General features: G+C 50.4%; 1 protein-coding gene across 5 annotated transcripts in view; it reads left to right on the top strand.

Annotated features, from left to right (window-relative positions):
• The window catches only part of PAPLN (papilin, proteoglycan like sulfated glycoprotein), a 36,472-nt gene extending 22,066 nt beyond the window's left edge, over window positions 1–14,406 (top strand). For all 5 annotated transcript variants that reach the window (XM_019733368.3, XM_019733370.3, XM_019733369.3 and 2 more), the window contains 11 exons: window positions 1,165–1,285; window positions 1,597–1,735; window positions 2,631–3,105; window positions 3,833–3,970; window positions 4,137–4,261; window positions 4,538–4,688; window positions 5,311–5,448; window positions 6,107–6,234; window positions 6,349–6,457; window positions 9,050–9,216; window positions 13,905–14,406. In XM_019733368.3, coding sequence (XP_019588927.3) covers window positions 1,165–1,285; window positions 1,597–1,735; window positions 2,631–3,105; window positions 3,833–3,970; window positions 4,137–4,261; window positions 4,538–4,688; window positions 5,311–5,448; window positions 6,107–6,234; window positions 6,349–6,457; window positions 9,050–9,216; window positions 13,905–14,080 — 1,867 coding nt within the window. In that variant the 3' untranslated portion in view covers window positions 14,081–14,406. The remainder of the gene's footprint in view (window positions 1–1,164; window positions 1,286–1,596; window positions 1,736–2,630; window positions 3,106–3,832; window positions 3,971–4,136; window positions 4,262–4,537; window positions 4,689–5,310; window positions 5,449–6,106; window positions 6,235–6,348; window positions 6,458–9,049; window positions 9,217–13,904) is intronic.
• Window positions 14,407–15,535: the final 1,129 nt, after the last annotated feature.

Raw genomic sequence — 15,535 nt, forward strand, 5'->3', positions numbered from 1 at the left:
CTTCCTCCTCACCAGGTCAAAGAGGGGAGGTGTTTGTGGGGGGCGTCTGAGGGGCAGGCAGCATCTCTGCTCAGAGAGGGTGGAGTGGGTTTGCCGAGCTCAGGAATGGGACCACGGAGGGGTTGTCTCCGAGCTGCCCTGTGATTATGACTTTTGAAACATGGGAAGCGTGTTTTAAAAAATCACGGGTACTGCTCATGTCTCTTCTGCTGCCCTGGGTTCCCCTGGCCCTGTCTGAGCAGTGGGGTGGGAGCAGACGTTGGTCAGGCCTGGCCATGGCCCAGGCCCACTCCTCTCCTCTCCATCTTGAGGACTTGGATTCCTCCTTGGCAGCAGTGAGGCGGGGGTGGTGGGATGGTGGTGGTGGTAAGGCCTGCTTTCTCTGCAGAAGTCAGCCTATGGAGACGTAGCCTGAGGCCCTGGAAAGGCACATGGGGTAGGATTCTAGCTGTCCATCCAAACCAGGCTCCCACTCCCTCAGGGGCTGGAGTGCTTAGAGCCCATTCTTTCGGGCCAGTGGCCTGGGGGTGATTCCTAGTTCAGTCACTTAACTAGCTGTGCGCTGGGTGACTTGGGGCAAGTTACTTAACCTCTCTGATCTTGGCTTCCTATGCTGGGAACAATGACAGCCACTGGTTGGGGTGACAGAGGATGAAACAAATCACACTGTGCCTAGCTGCCTGGCACGCAAAAGTGCTTTCATCCGCCCCCATTTCATCTTCCTTCCCAAGTACTGGTTGTAGAGGTGAAGTATATGCAGGATTCCTCTGATGTGCTTTCTGCCCGATCTCCCATCTCCTATCTGCTGCTATTTTGTAAAAACTCCCTGGGAACCCGATGTCCAGCCAGGTTCAGGTTGATTTCCTCCTCCTTGGTTTTGTGGTGGGAAGTGTGAGTTGGGGATTTTCCAGTTATTAGGGCTGCAACTCTATTGTGTTACTATTGCCCTCCCTGGTGGCCACAAAGTGGTCATTAGATAGGGAGAGACTGGGGTCCATAGGATGGTGTGCCATACATGCAGGGACATGCTGTCAGATACTTGGATCCTCACCTGCTCAGCCCCCAGCACAGGGAGCCTTGGAGCCTGGGTGCTGGAAGCTCAGGGTCCCTGGAAGGGTGGGGATTAGGGCTGGTGGTGAGGGGAGGGCTGTGATGTCTGTCTAGGTACGGGTGCTGCCCTGACGGGGTGTCTGTGGCTGAGGGGCCCCATCAAGCTGGCTGTGCAAGGTCTTATGGTGATAACAACACCGGGAACAGGCCAGGGTCGAGAGCAGTGGCCTCCACAGTAAGTGTCCCATTCACATGAGGGGCAGGAGTCCAGCCCCCAAGCCTGCTCATTGCCACTGTGCAGCTTTGGCCTTGGAGGAAGGAGGGCCCTGAAGCCTGCTGGCCTGGCTTGTCTCCTCGAGGGCACAGGGCTTCAGAGACGGTCTGGGGATGGGGGTTTCATCCCACATTCTCCTGGCTTCTGATCTCCCGAGACTGGGGTTATGCACGGTTGGCTCACAAGTCTGTCTCTCCCTCTTCCTGCCCTCCTTCCCGAGGCAGCCTAGAGTCCCCAGCAAAAGCGAGACCTATTCCCAACTTCTTCCCCAGGTCCCCAAGGCCCACCAGCCCCAGGCCCAGCAGAATGAGCCCAGTGAGTGCCGGGGCTCCCAGTTTGGCTGTTGCTATGACAATGTGGCCTCTGCAGCAGGCCCTCTTGGGGAAGGCTGTGTGGGGCAGCCCAGCCATGGTGAGTAGAGGCCCTTCCTCATCCTTCCTGGTGGGGAGGCTCTGGGTCCCACTGTGCCCCCCACCTCCGCCCAGAGCCAAAGACCTTTCTACTGGCTCAGTTCATTCATTTCTTCCACAAATATTGATTGATCACCTACTAGGTGCCAGGCCAGAGAGCAGACCCAGACTGTTCTCATTTACAGCAGTATGGCTCCTGTGGGAGTTGGGGGGTTGGAGGTAGAGAACCCACGGAGAAGCAAGGCCCTTTCTTCCCCCTGGGCAGAAAGGGTCTAGGGCTATCAGTACTAGGACGGACAGGGTGTCCCCACCGTGCCTGGGATGAGTCCTGGAGGGAGGTTATTGAGGTTGGAGCATGGGTGGAGCGGGGAACCAACTTAGGGACGTCGGAATCCAGACGGGCTGGTGGTCTGCAGGAGATTTTAAGCAGGAGCCAGCCATGGTCATATGAATGTGGAGGGGCTGACCCGGCTGTGCTGGGAAGAGGTCTGCTAGAGCGGGCAGGTGGGGGCTGGAGCTACATTCAGAGGCTGGCGGGCCCCTTGCTGGGCATCTTCGCAGGCCCCTGGGAACTCAGGCCTGGGTCCTAATCCTGAGCTAAGCAGCACATCAAGGTCAAGGCCTTGGGTTGCTCTGGGTGTGCCCTCCAGGAGTCTGGTTAGGGGTGAGGAGGGGTGTGAGGGAGCCAGTCCAGGGAGCACACGGCTCTGACCTGCTGAGGGCTCTAGTTCTGTGGCGGGAGGTGTACGGTTTGGTTTCAGAGGCTGCTGTGGTCCCAGCCCAGGGCAGGTCTGGGCAGTGAGCAGGCGCCCCTATGGCCAGGTCAGGGGCCCAAGCAGAGGTGTCGGGGTGCTCCCGTTCCTGTCGGGGTGACTGACGCATCCTCCTGCCCTCAGCATTCCCCGTGCGGTGCCTGCTGCCCAGTGCCCACGGCTCCTGCGCAGACTGGGCTGCCCGTTGGTACTTCATTGCCTCTGTGGGCCGGTGTAACCGCTTCTGGTATGGTGGCTGCCACGGCAACGCCAATAACTTTGCCTCGGAGGAGGAGTGCATGAGCAGCTGCCACGGCTCTCGACGTGGGCCCCACCAACCCAAGCCGGGGGCCTCTGGCCAGAGCACCCACAGAGATGGTGGCAGCAGCAGTCCTGGAGGCCAGCAGGAGGCCAGCCAGCACAGGCCTGGGGCCGCGGTCCAGGGAAAGGCCTTGCCTTCTGGTGGCCTCCAGTGGCAGGACCCAGAGCCTGGGCCCAGGGAGGGGTACCACACGCAGGCCTTAGAACAGCCCTGGGGCCAGGAGCTGAGGCCCAGCGCTCCCGGACTGGGCGGAGATGGCAGTCGGTCAGCACCCCCCTCCCACAGCTCCTCCCACAGGTGACGCCCCCCTTTCCCAGGTTGGGGGAGAGGGACCCAGGTCAGGGGCTGAGGCTATTGAAGCTAAAACCCCAAGGTCAGCCAGCCCTCCCTCTCCATCCCTAACCTTGAAGCCTCCAAACAGCCCGGCCTGGAGGCCTCATTACCTTCATTCTATACCTGGGGAAGCTCAGGCTTCGGCGGTCAGGCAGCCAGTGCGTGGTGGCGCCTGGATTCCCCCGCAGATCTTGCCAGTGTATTCAGGGTCTGTCTAGTTGGAAAAGCTTATGGGCTTCATGACCTTTGGCAAGTCATCTGACTTCTCCATGCCTCCGTTTCTTGACCTGTAATATAGTGATATTATCTCATAGGTTTAGTGTGGGTTCCACTGGCTATTATGCTTGGGACTGTGTCATATCAGAGATTTGGGGAAATTAAAAAACAAAATAAATAAAACAAGTATGTGGTTTAGTCCCCATGTGAATCTGGTGTGTGCGGTCTCCCAACCTCTCCACCTTGGGCTTTGTGCCACCCCTGCTGTCCCCTGCTGCCGCTGCAGGGACAGATTGAGGCGGCCGTGCCTGGGGCATGGTAGGGAGGCTGGGAGGGCGGATTCCTGAGTCCACGGGCTTCTGGAGCTTGTGCTCCCATGACACCCTCTGGGCCCACAAATGCCCAAGACAGGATGGGCACTGATGGAGGGGTAGTCCCTGGCCCTGGCACTCATGCCTGGGCCTCCCATGTCCAGAATTAGCTTGACAGGCGTGGAGCCCTCTCTGGTCCAGGCGGCCCTGGGGCAGTTGGTACAGCTCTTCTGTGCAGAGGACACCTCCCTGGACCCTCATACCAGGTGGCAGAAAGACGGGCAGCCCATCTCCTCTGACAGGTGTGTGTGTGTCTTCCCCTGGTGGCAGCCCCTCAGATTTCCCCTGGGCTGGGAAGGTGAGTGTGGGGATATTGGCCCGTTCGCCAGGAGCTCTGGGGCCTGAGGGGGTTTGGGCTCATTATGGTTCTCAGGAGCCCAGAGCGCAAGCCCCCACCCCCTCATTCAGGCACAGGCTGCAGCCTGATGGCTCCCTGGTCATCAGCCCCCTGCGGGCAGAGGATGCTGGCACCTACAGCTGTGGCAGCTCCAGGCCGGACCGTGACTCTCAGAAGATCCAGCTTCGCATTACAGGTCTCTGTCCCCCACCTCCAGTGGGTTCTTATTGGCCCCAGGAAGGGAGGGGTTGGCTGGAAGGGCCTGGACACCCCCACACTGGAGGGACTAGGGAGCTTCCTTGGGCCAAGGCACCCTGGTGGTAGGGATCGTAGGTACCAGTTGGGCTTGGTGGATGTCTTGCCCCTTGTGGCCTCGTTTCTCCACACATCCCCTGCCGGCCTCATGGCCCACACTTCCTTCCACCCACTTCTCCCCACAGCTCACCTCTTGCTTCTCCTGGCCTCATGACAGGGGGTCACACAGCAGTGCTGCCTGAGGCAGAGCCAAGGCACTTCCCTCAGACCAGGGACCCAGCCCAGGGCTACAGTCCCCAGGACTCCAGTCTAGGAGGGGATGCTGGGGGCCTGGGGGCCATCTCCTCGCGTCCACGGCCCACGACCAGGTAACAGGGCAGGAATGCCACCCTGCTCTCAGCCTCCCCCACTTGAGGGCCAGGGTCAATGGAGGGCTCAGTGGGTGAGAGAAGGGGAAAGGGAATGGGTCCCCAGACCCGTGTGTGCTGGGACCTGGCTTGCTGGCCTCTGCTCAGGGCTTTGTGAGGTGAGGATTAGAAAAACATGGTTCCCTGAGCTCAGCCTCTTGAGGAGGAAGGGGAGCCCTCCCTCCAACCCCAAGCCGTTGGAAATGGTGCAGGTTTATGGCCCAGGATTCGGGAGATGCAGGAAGGGAAGAGCATCAGGAGTTAAGGGCCTGAGACAGCCTTGAAGAAGGGCAGTTTTCAGAGGGGCTGGAGAGGGCGGGAGGGTGCCCAGGCCAAGGATCTAGAGGCAGATGTGGGATGCGGAGGGGACAGCCTGAGACTCTGGGAGCGGGGCGGTGAGAAAGCGGAGGTGGTGGTTGATGGGGTCACCAGTACAGAGGGGTGACTTTAGGAAGCCGAATGTGGCTGGAGCGGGAGAAGGGGCGCATGCGGCTTAGGCAGAGGTCCAGTCCCCAGGCACGGATGGGAGTGGGGGCAGCAGTGGCAAGGACCCTCTCAGGGCTGTGGGGTGCTTGTTGTGCAGGCTGCGCCTGGACCGGAACCAGCCTGGTGTGGTAGACGCCCAACCAGGCCAGCGGATCCGGTTGACCTGTCGTGCTGAGGGCTTCCCACCCCCAACTATCGAGTGGCAGAGAGATGGGCAGACCCTCTCTTCTCCGAGGTTTGTACAGCTCCTCTCCCCTCCCTGCTGTGTGGCCCCCAGCCCCACCCTACCCCCCTCTGTGCAGGCTGGTGGGAGGAGCTGCCAGGCGGCACCTCTGGTCCTTCAGGGGCTCTCGAGAGATGGAGCTGCTGAGCGCAGGGTCTCTGGGCCTTTCCAGAGTGTGGTTAGAGGACACGGGTAATGGGCCTGCTGACAGGTGATGGCTGGGGGAGAAATGGAGCAGACATGCTTCTGGCTGTAACCATAATAGCTAACATTTATTGAGCCCCTGAGTGTGACACTTGTGTGCACCATACAGTCTGCGGAAGAGCCACGCTGAAGTAGGTGGTTTTATCCCCATTTTTCACACGGAAGTTAATACCACACAGCTCCTAAGTGGCGGAACCAGGATTTGAGCCTACTACATGAGTATAGAAAAATTGTTTTGTACCAGAAAACTTGAAATGACTTTTATTGCCAGGCTTAAAAGTCAGGCATCTTCCAAGAAAAGGAGAGTGCTGGCAGCTGGAGCACCTAAGGCTGACTGGCTCTTTGGTCGACCCCACTCAACAGTAGGGGCCACTCAGCCTCTCACCAGGGAAAAGAAAGACTCTGCCCCTCCCCTGGCCCTCGCTGTCAGGTGGGATGGACCCACCTGACTCTGCTTGGTCCCCAGATACCAGCTGCAGCCCGATGGCTCTCTGGTCATCAGCCATGTGGCTGTGGAAGACGGTGGCTTCTATGCCTGTGTCGCCTTCAATGGGCAGGACCGCGACCAGCGATGGGTCCAGCTCCGAGTTCTGGGTAAGGTGCAGTGCTGAGTGGAAGAGTGCCTGCAGCCAGGTGCCTTTGAGGTCAGGTGGCACAGGTTGGGCATGATTGGCACAGCGGCTGATACTGCCTCCTCCTTGGGCCCAGGGGAGCTGACAATCACAGGGCTGCCCTCTACTGTGACGGTGCCAGAAGGTGACACGGCCAGGCTGCTGTGTGTGGTGGCAGGAGAAAGTGTGAACATCAGATGGTCCAGGTAAGGCTCTGTTCCTGGCACCTGAGGTTGTACAGCCCAGGCACAGGTGGTCCGCCTTTCTGCAGGGATGTTTGTCACCACTGTCCTCCCCTCCTCCTTCCACTCCTGCCTCCAGACCCGGTGCCCACACAATGAGGCCACACAGGATGTCTTTCCTGGTGGTTGGGCCACATCAGGGTTTGTCAACCTCAGCCCTACTGACATTTTGGACCCAGTAATTTTTTTGTGGGGGACGGTCCTGTGCATTGGTAGGATGGTCAGCAGCATCCAGGCGCTCTACCCACTGGGTGCCAGGAGCACTCCCTCCCAAGTCATGACAATAAAGTGTCTTCAGAGGCTGCCACATGTCCCCAGGGTTGAAAACCACTGGGTTTCACTCTGCTTTGGAGACGTCAGTGGCCTTTTACCTCAGGTCAGTTGGTCTGATTCATTTAGCAAAATATTTTGCCCCCTTCCTCCTTGCAGTGTGTCAGGACTAGGCTAGGCTCTGGGGACCCTGGGGTAACCAGAGCCCTAAAACATGCCCAGGGGATCCAGGGACGATCTGAGTCCCCTAGATACTCCCAGGCAGGATATGGCCCAGTGACAAGCCGCAGAGGTTTGCCCTAAGTGCTGTCTGCAGAGGAGTGAGGCTGCCTTCCGTCTAGAATCAAGACAGGGTGGCCATGAAGGCTGAGGGGATGTCCTTGGTCAAGCTCACAGGTGAGTGACAGGGGCCAGCATGGGGATGGGCCCTCACACGGCACGAGGCTTGAAGCATCTTCAACTTTGCCTCCCCTGGATCTTCCCAGCAGCAATATACTCAGGACCCCATCTTTAAAACAAAGATAGAAACCACACTGTCCTCTGATCCTGTTTCCTTGCAGCCTGGCCTTCGATCAGTCTCCCCTTCATAGCACGACTGGGGGTCTCCTCCTGTCAGTCCCCTGCTCACAGCTCCACCCTTTGCACAGGGCCTCACATCCCCCCCAACCCCCCCCCCCCCCACTCAAGGGACACTGCTCTGGCCAAGGCCACCAACTGCCTTCCTGTTCCTAAGTCCTCTGGTCATATCCCAGTCCCCACATGACCTGTGTCCTTCCACGGGCCTCTTGCACGTCCTGAGCTCTTTCCTCCCCTTGGCTCCAAACAACACGTCTTCTGGTGTCCTTCTGCTTCTCTGGCCGCTGCTTCTCTTTTCCAGGCTGGCTCGATTCCTCACACCTATCCCTTAGAGGCTGATACACCTCAAGGTCTGTCCTTGGTCCTCAGTTCATCTAACTCACCTTGGGTAACTTTGTAGACACAGTTTCTGGGACCATTCAGTGGTGATACACAATATGTGTCCAGACCTCAAATCCGATGCCTCCTGGTATCTCACAGGCACCAGAAATGCAAAATGGAGGGTGTGGGGACAGAGCCAGGAGTGCAGTTTCCAGGCTCTCCGCCTCACATAGAAAGGTGCTGGCTCAGGTAGTAAATGGCCATCAGCTGTGGCTAGTTGGCCGTCAGCTGTAACCAGTGAGCCATTGGCCACTAATATAACTGCCGTGGCTACGCTAGCAGAAAAAATGGGGGCTAGCAAGAAGATGGTGGCTGAGCCTGCAAGCGGTGCAGTGAGGGTTGCGAACAGTGTGGCTCCGGCTTCCTATGTCTCCAACCCAGCCCCCAGCGAGACTATAGTAGTATGACTCCCCTACCTATGGCTCCGTGGGTGTTCCTTTTTGGCCTCACCGTGTCCTGCGTTCTTATGTGAGGAGCGGAACTAGAGACCCCAGAAGAGACCCCGCCTGTCACCCTGCATCACAGTGGAAAATAAACTCACCATTCACCCCTCATCCCCACCCCCACCCCGGGTCTCCCCACAATGGAGGGGCACCACCATTACCCAGTAACCTAAGCTAGAAAACTCTATTATCCTTGATTTCTTCCCCATCTCCCACATCTGCCCATCATCCCAATCCCTTTATTCTGCTGCCTGTGCCATCTACCTGTGTGCAGCAGCCACTCACCTGGTCTCTGCTTTCAGGTTTGTCCCCTACCCCCCACTGCAGTTAGCAATCCTTTCAAAGCACAAACACTGTGTTGGTCCTGCTGAGCTTACACCCCTTCATTACCCCCAGGATCCAACCCAAACTCCTGACCAGAGCCGTGTATACTTCCTCCCTCGCTCGCCCTTATTCTGGCCATGGCCTTCCTTCAAGCTCCTGAGTCCCCATGTTCCCCTTCAGCCAGCCAGCTGCAGCCTCACCCTCAGGGAAGGCTCCCCTAAGCACCGCACACCCCCACCCAGTGCCCTGGAGGCAGGGGGAGCTTACATCCTGCATCCAGCACAGGCTTGGCATCTCACTGTTGCCTAAATAGTCTTTGTTAATGAAGAGTGTGGCTCCTTTGTGGATAAGAGGCACATTTACAGTCACGCAGATCACTGTACTCAGCTGAGGCCAGTTCCCATCACTTCTGAGTTATTTTGCTTTGATCATGTGCAATCTTTTCCTTGAGCTGAGGGTCATCTGTCTACAGAGGAAGCAGCTGGCTCTGGAATGGTCTTTGATAGGCTCGTCCCTCGCCTCCTGGCCCTGGCCAGCTCTCCCAGTGTCCTCTCCTCTCCAGGAATGGGCTGCCGCTATGGGCCGATGGCCACCATGTCCGCCAGTCCCCAGACGGTACACTGCTGATCCACAACCTGCAGGCCAGGGACGAGGGCTCCTACACGTGCAGTGCCTACCGTGGGAGCCAGGCCGTCAGCCGCAGCACGGAGGTGAAGGTGGTCCCGCCAGGTGAGAAAGGCCTCCCCAGGAGTTTGCTTGTTCTCGAGAGCTGGCTGTTTGCTGCAGAATGAGGATGAGTGCAGGCTCTGCAGCCCGAGGGGCTCTGGTCCACATCCTGGCTCACTCAGCCCAGCACTGGTAGTGTGAGTCCGGGTAAGGGGCTTAACCCACTCATCTGTCCAGTGGGCTACGCCACGGCCTCGTGGGCTTGTAGTGATGAAGAAAGAATGTGTATGTATGATAGGCAGCTGGTAATAGCGTAACACATGATGTTACATGTCATTTTTTAGACTTACCAATCTTCATTTTTTAGACTTACCAATCTTCATGATTGACTGGAACTTCATTATAATACTTAAGGCAGACGGACCATTAAAATCTGACCATTCCAATTAAGGTGGCAAAAAGGGATCCTATGATTGGAAAGTGCTTTCCTGGCCCTTTGATCATATAACCCAGAAAGGAAAGGGCAGGGATTAATGTCACCATCTTACTACAAAGGAGACAGATACCCAGAGAGCTCAAGTGATGTTTCTGTAAGTCACACAGCAAATTCGTGGCCAAGTTGGTACTAGGTCTTTTTGACTCTTCATATTTAATGTTCTTGTCACTAAACTATTACACCTGGAACTGGGCAGAATTTTACCTGTGTTATTCAGTAATTTGGTATTTTAGCCTTATATTCTCCAGCTCTTGCTTTCTGAGTTGTTACATTAGCAAATTTCAACAAATCTAAATACTGTATTGTAAGATGCATTGTTTGCATACCACTAAGGCAAAAGGCTTCTAGCAAGATTCTAGCAAGATTCTAGCAAGAGAAAAGCAGTTAGTTACCTACAAGGGAGCACTCATAAGATTGTCAACTGATTCCTCAATAGAAATATTGCAGTCCAGAAGGGACTGGCATGAGATGTTCAAAATGATGAAAAGCAAGTGCCTACAACCAAGATTATTCTACCCAGCTAGACTATCATTTAGAATCAAAGGAGAGATAGAGCTTCCCAGACAAGAAAAAGCTCAAGGAGTTCATCACCACTAAACCAATATTACAAGAAATATTAAAGGGACTTCTTTAAGTAGAAAAGACAAGATAAAAATATGAATAAAATATAGGAAAGAAAAAAATTCTCACTGACAAAGACAAACAGTAAAAGCAGTGGATCAACCAACTGCAAAGCTAGTACAAATGTTAAAAAGGCAAAAGTAGGAAGATCATGTGTAATTACAACAATAAATTAAGAATTCACACAAACGAAGTAAAAAATGACAAAAACAAATGTGGAAGGGGGCAGTAAAGCATTGTAGGGATTTTAGAATGTGTTCAAACTTAAGTGACTATCAATGTAAAATAGACTGCTATAAATATAACTTGGTATATATGAAGCACACGATAACCACAAATCAAAAATCTATAAGAGATATATACAAGAAATAAAGCGAAAGGAATCCAAACATGACACTATAGAAAGTCATCAACATAGAAGAGATCAAGAGAATAAGAAAGGAATAGAGAAGAACTAAAAAAAAAAATCAGAAAACAATAAAATAGTAATAACTACATACCTATCAATAATTATTTTAAATGTAAATGGACTAAATGCTCCAATCAAAAGACATAGGGTGGCTAAATGGATAAGTAAACAAGACCCTAACATATGCTGCCTACAAGAGACCCACTTCGGATCGAAGGACACACACAGATGGAAAGTAAAGGGGTGGAAAAAGATATTACATGCAAATGGGAACAAAAAAGAAGCTGTGGTAATAATACTTTTAAAATCTATTTTGTCTGATATAACAAGGGCTGTAACAGGAGAGAAAAAAAGCACTTCATAATGACAAAGGGATCGAGCCAGCAAGAGGATATAAATAACACATTACAGCAGATGGACTTCAGCGGAATATACCTTCTTTTCAAGTGCACATGGAATATTTTCCAGGATAGACCACAAGTTAGGCCACAAAACAAGTCTCAATAAATTTAAGACGGCTGAAATCATATCAAGCATCTTCTCCAATCACAATGGTATAAACTAGAAATCAATTAGAAGAAGAAGATTGAAAAATACACAAACGTGGCGGTTAAATAACATGCTACTAAACAATAAATGGGTTAACAAGATCAAGGAAGAAATAAAAAAATACCTTGAGATAAATGAAAATGAAAACACAATGACCCTAAATCTATGGGACACAGCAAAAGCAGTTCTAATAGGGAAATTTATAGCAATACATGCCTACCTCAAGAAACAAGAAAATTCTTAAACAATCTAACCTTACACAGAAAGGAACTAGAATAAGAACAGAGCCCCAAGTGAGTAGAAGGAAGGAAATAATAAAGATCAGAGCAGAAATGAAATAGTCTAAAAATAATAGAAAAGATCAATGAAACCAAGATCTGGTTCTTTGAAAAGATAAACAAAATCGATAAACCTTTAGCCAGACTTGTTAAGAAAAAAAGAGAGAGGGCACAAATAAATAAAATCAGATACGAAAGAAGTGACAACTGACGTCACACAAATACAAATGATTGTTAGGAAATACCATGAACAATTATATGCCAACAAATGGGATAAACTGGAAGAAATGGGTAAATTCTGAGAAACACATAATCTTCCAAGGCAGAATCAAGGCTGAATCAGGAAGAAACAGAAGATCTGAACAGACAGATAACTACTAATGAAATCAAATCAGTAATTTTAAAAAACTCCCAAGGAAAAAAAAGGCCTGGACCAAATGGCTTCACAGGTGAATTTTACCAAACATTGAAAGAAGAATTAACACTATCCTTTTCAAACTATTCCAAAAATTTGAAGAGGAGGAAGGGTCCCCAAACTCATTTTACAGGGCCAGTATTATTCTCATACCAAAACCAGACAAAGACAGGACAAAAAAAGAAAATTATAGACCAATATCCCTTATGAACAAAGATGCAGAAGTCCTCAACAAAATATTAGCCAATCGAATTCAGCAATACATTAAAAAGATCATACACCATAATCAAGAGGGATTTATTTCTGAATGCAAGGGTGGTTCAATGTCTGCAAATCAATTAATGTGATACACCACATAAACAAAATGAAGGATAAAAATCATATGATCTTATCAATAGATGCAGATAAAGCATTTGACTAAATCCAGCATGCATTTATGATAAAAACTCTCAGCAAAATGGAGATAAAGGGGGACATTCCTTAACATAATAAAGGCCATATATGATAAACCCACAGCTAACATAATACTCAATGGTGAAAAGCTAAAAGCTTTTGCTTTAAGAGCAGGAACAAGATAAGGAAGTCCACTTTCACCACTTTTATTCAACATAATATTGGAAGTCCTAGCCACACCCATCACACAAGAAAAAGAAAGGCGTCCGAATTGGAAAAGAAGAAGTAAAACTGTCATTATTTGCAGATGACATGATACTATATATAGAGAACCCTCAGGAATCCACCAAAAAACTATTAAAACAAATAAATCAATTCAGTAAAATAGCAGGATAAAAAATTAATATTCAGGAATCAGTTGCATTTTTATACACCAATAACGAGCTATCAGAGAAATTAAGAAAACAATCCCATTTATAATTGCATCAAAAAGAATAAAATAACTAGGAATAAATTTAGCCAAGGAGGTAAAAGACCTATACTTAGAAAATTATGAGACATTGAAGAAAGAAACTGAAGAAGATACAAATAAATGGAAGGCTATACTGTGCTCATGGATAGGAAAAATTAACACGGTTACAACATCCATAGGACCCAAAGCAATCTACAGAGTCAACAGCAATGTCCATCAAAGTAACAATGGCATTTTTCAGAGAACTACAACAAATAATCCTAAAATGTATATGGAACCAAAAAGATCCCAAATAGCCAAAGAAATCTTGAGAAAGAAGAACAAAATTGGGGTAGTTCGCTATCTGAAGAAATTCAAAACACTAATTCAACAAGACATATGCACCCCTATGTTCACTGCAGCATTATTTACATAGCCAGGATAAGATATGGAAGCAACCTAAGTGTCCATCGATAAATGAATGGATAAAGAAGATACAGTACATATATACAATAGAATATAGCTCAGCCATAAAAGACTGAAATCTTGCGCTTTGCGACAACATGAATGGACCTAGAAGGTATTATGGTAAGTGAAATAAGTCAGACAGAGAAAGACAAATACCATATGATTTCACTTACGTGTGGAATCTAAAAAAACAAAATAAATGAACAAAACAAACTCATCAATACAGAGAACAAACTGATGGTTGCCAGAGGGGGGTGTTGGGGGATTGGGTACAAAAGGGAAAGGGATTAAGACATACAAATTGCCAATTATGAAAACAGTCACGAGGATGTACAGTACAGCATAGGGAATATAGTCAATAATATTGTAATAACTACATATGGTTTTAGATGAGTACTAGACTTATTGTTGTGATCACTCCGTAAGTTACATAAACATCAAATCACTGTTGTACACCTGAAACTAATATAATATTGTATGTCAACTATAATTAGGAAAAAACACACCAATGGATGGAAATTGTGGTCCTTCATGTAGTTGTGCATATCGGTATTGAAATGTTACAGAATAACTGCATTTTGGGGAGAACCTGACAAGGAAATGAAATGGTAGGTGAGAATTTCGGCACAAACAGAGCTTCCTTACCACTTTCTCTCTTCCCTGTTTTGCAGCAGTGGCCGCCCAGCCAAGGGACCCCAGGAGGCAGTGCATCGACCATCCCGAGCTGGCCAATTGTAATTTGATCCTGCAGGCCCAGCTCTGTGGCAATGAGTATTACTCCAGCTTCTGCTGTGCCAGCTGTTCCCGTTCCTGGCCTCATGCTCAGCCAGTCTGGCAGCAGGGATGAAGGCTGGCTCCAGCCCCAGTTCTGAAACAACTCTTAGAGCTGGGGAGAGGGGCAGAGAGACTCTTGGTCTCCCCTCTCTGGCCGGCAAAGGGAGTAGTCTTCTGGAGACACTTGCCCCACTAGTGTTGAGCCTCAGCAACAGCCAGTCTAGCCTTCTGAGCCCCAGCAGTGTTTGCATCTCCGACATGACGACAGGAGGCTGCTGAGTTGTCAAGAAGAGGAATATGATTGGATAAGGCCCCCATTACTTTACAACTTCTCTCCGTAATTTGTTACATAGGATCAGTTCACTGTGTGATAAAACAAGTGACCAGGTTCTCACTTCATTCAAAGGTGTGGAATGATTTTAAAGTTAACACCTATCTCATATGGGGAACACTCACTCCTGCTGTGACAGGGAAGTACTCTTGCTAGAACTAGATCTCACCCGGGGTCAAACAGTGGTCTACTGCTCTAATCTCTCTTTCACCCTTCTAGGTAGTATAGCGACAGCTTCAAATCTCATCCATGCATACGGTTAACAGCATGGTGTTGGTGAAAGTTCTCAGCAAAGTGGAATATAACGTAAGGCTCAGAACAGGGATTTGGGATGAAAAAGTAGCACTTGGATTATTATGGAAGAACTGGAAAAGCGCCTTGCTTTCATCGGGAAGCTGGAGCCTCAAGCCCTTGTCCTGAGGCCGACAGGCAGAACTGGCGTGAGCATGGGCTCACACCCGTACGGGCGGGATGGCTGGGCCTGCTCTGTATTGGGACCAACGAGGAGCCTTTCCTCCTCAAGTAGGAATCTGTGCTGCCCAATCAAAGCCAGTCTATTATTAAAAACAGCAACAGCAGGATGGGGGCGCCCAATGGAGGGGAGGGCAATGTAATAATAGCACGTGGCTTCAGAAATGGTTTGAGATGGAAGAAGTCATTCTTCATCTCAGAATCTCCAATTCCTTGCTTCAAAATAAAAGGCCTGGATTCAAAGAGCTTCCAAGTCCCTTTCCACTTGAACCTTCTACAAATCCTGCAGGGGGCTGGCTGGGCCTATTGACAGAGGTTACTGTGGGACACAGAAAAGACAGGCTTTACAGGGAAAGGTGACTTTAATTACCACCATGCTGGCTGGAAAAGGGATAAACTATGCCATGGGTGAGGGACACTTCTCAGTCTGCGTGTCATTCAACAAAGGAAACATGGGTCGGGGGCAGGGCTCTTTTCTTTCCATTTAAAAAAACATAGTGAGGAGAATCCCCTCTCACTTACCATGGCTGATTTTGATATAGAAATTGGAAAATCAGGGCCACTTCCTTGGACTCCCCAGTGCTTTAATTAAACCAGTATTTGGCCTATTGGCAACACACTTCAGATGGTAAGTTTGAGGTTAGCTAGCTCTTCCTAGACCTCGTCACACAATAGTGGACTAAGGGTCAAGGTGAGAGTAAGACTCAGTCTAGACTAGTGGTTCTC

The sequence above is a fragment of the Rhinolophus sinicus genome, chromosome 3, assembly GCF_057876585.1.
Source record: "Rhinolophus sinicus isolate RSI-liver-muscle chromosome 3, RSI-T2T, whole genome shotgun sequence".
Lineage (NCBI taxonomy): Eukaryota > Metazoa > Chordata > Mammalia > Chiroptera > Rhinolophidae > Rhinolophus > Rhinolophus sinicus.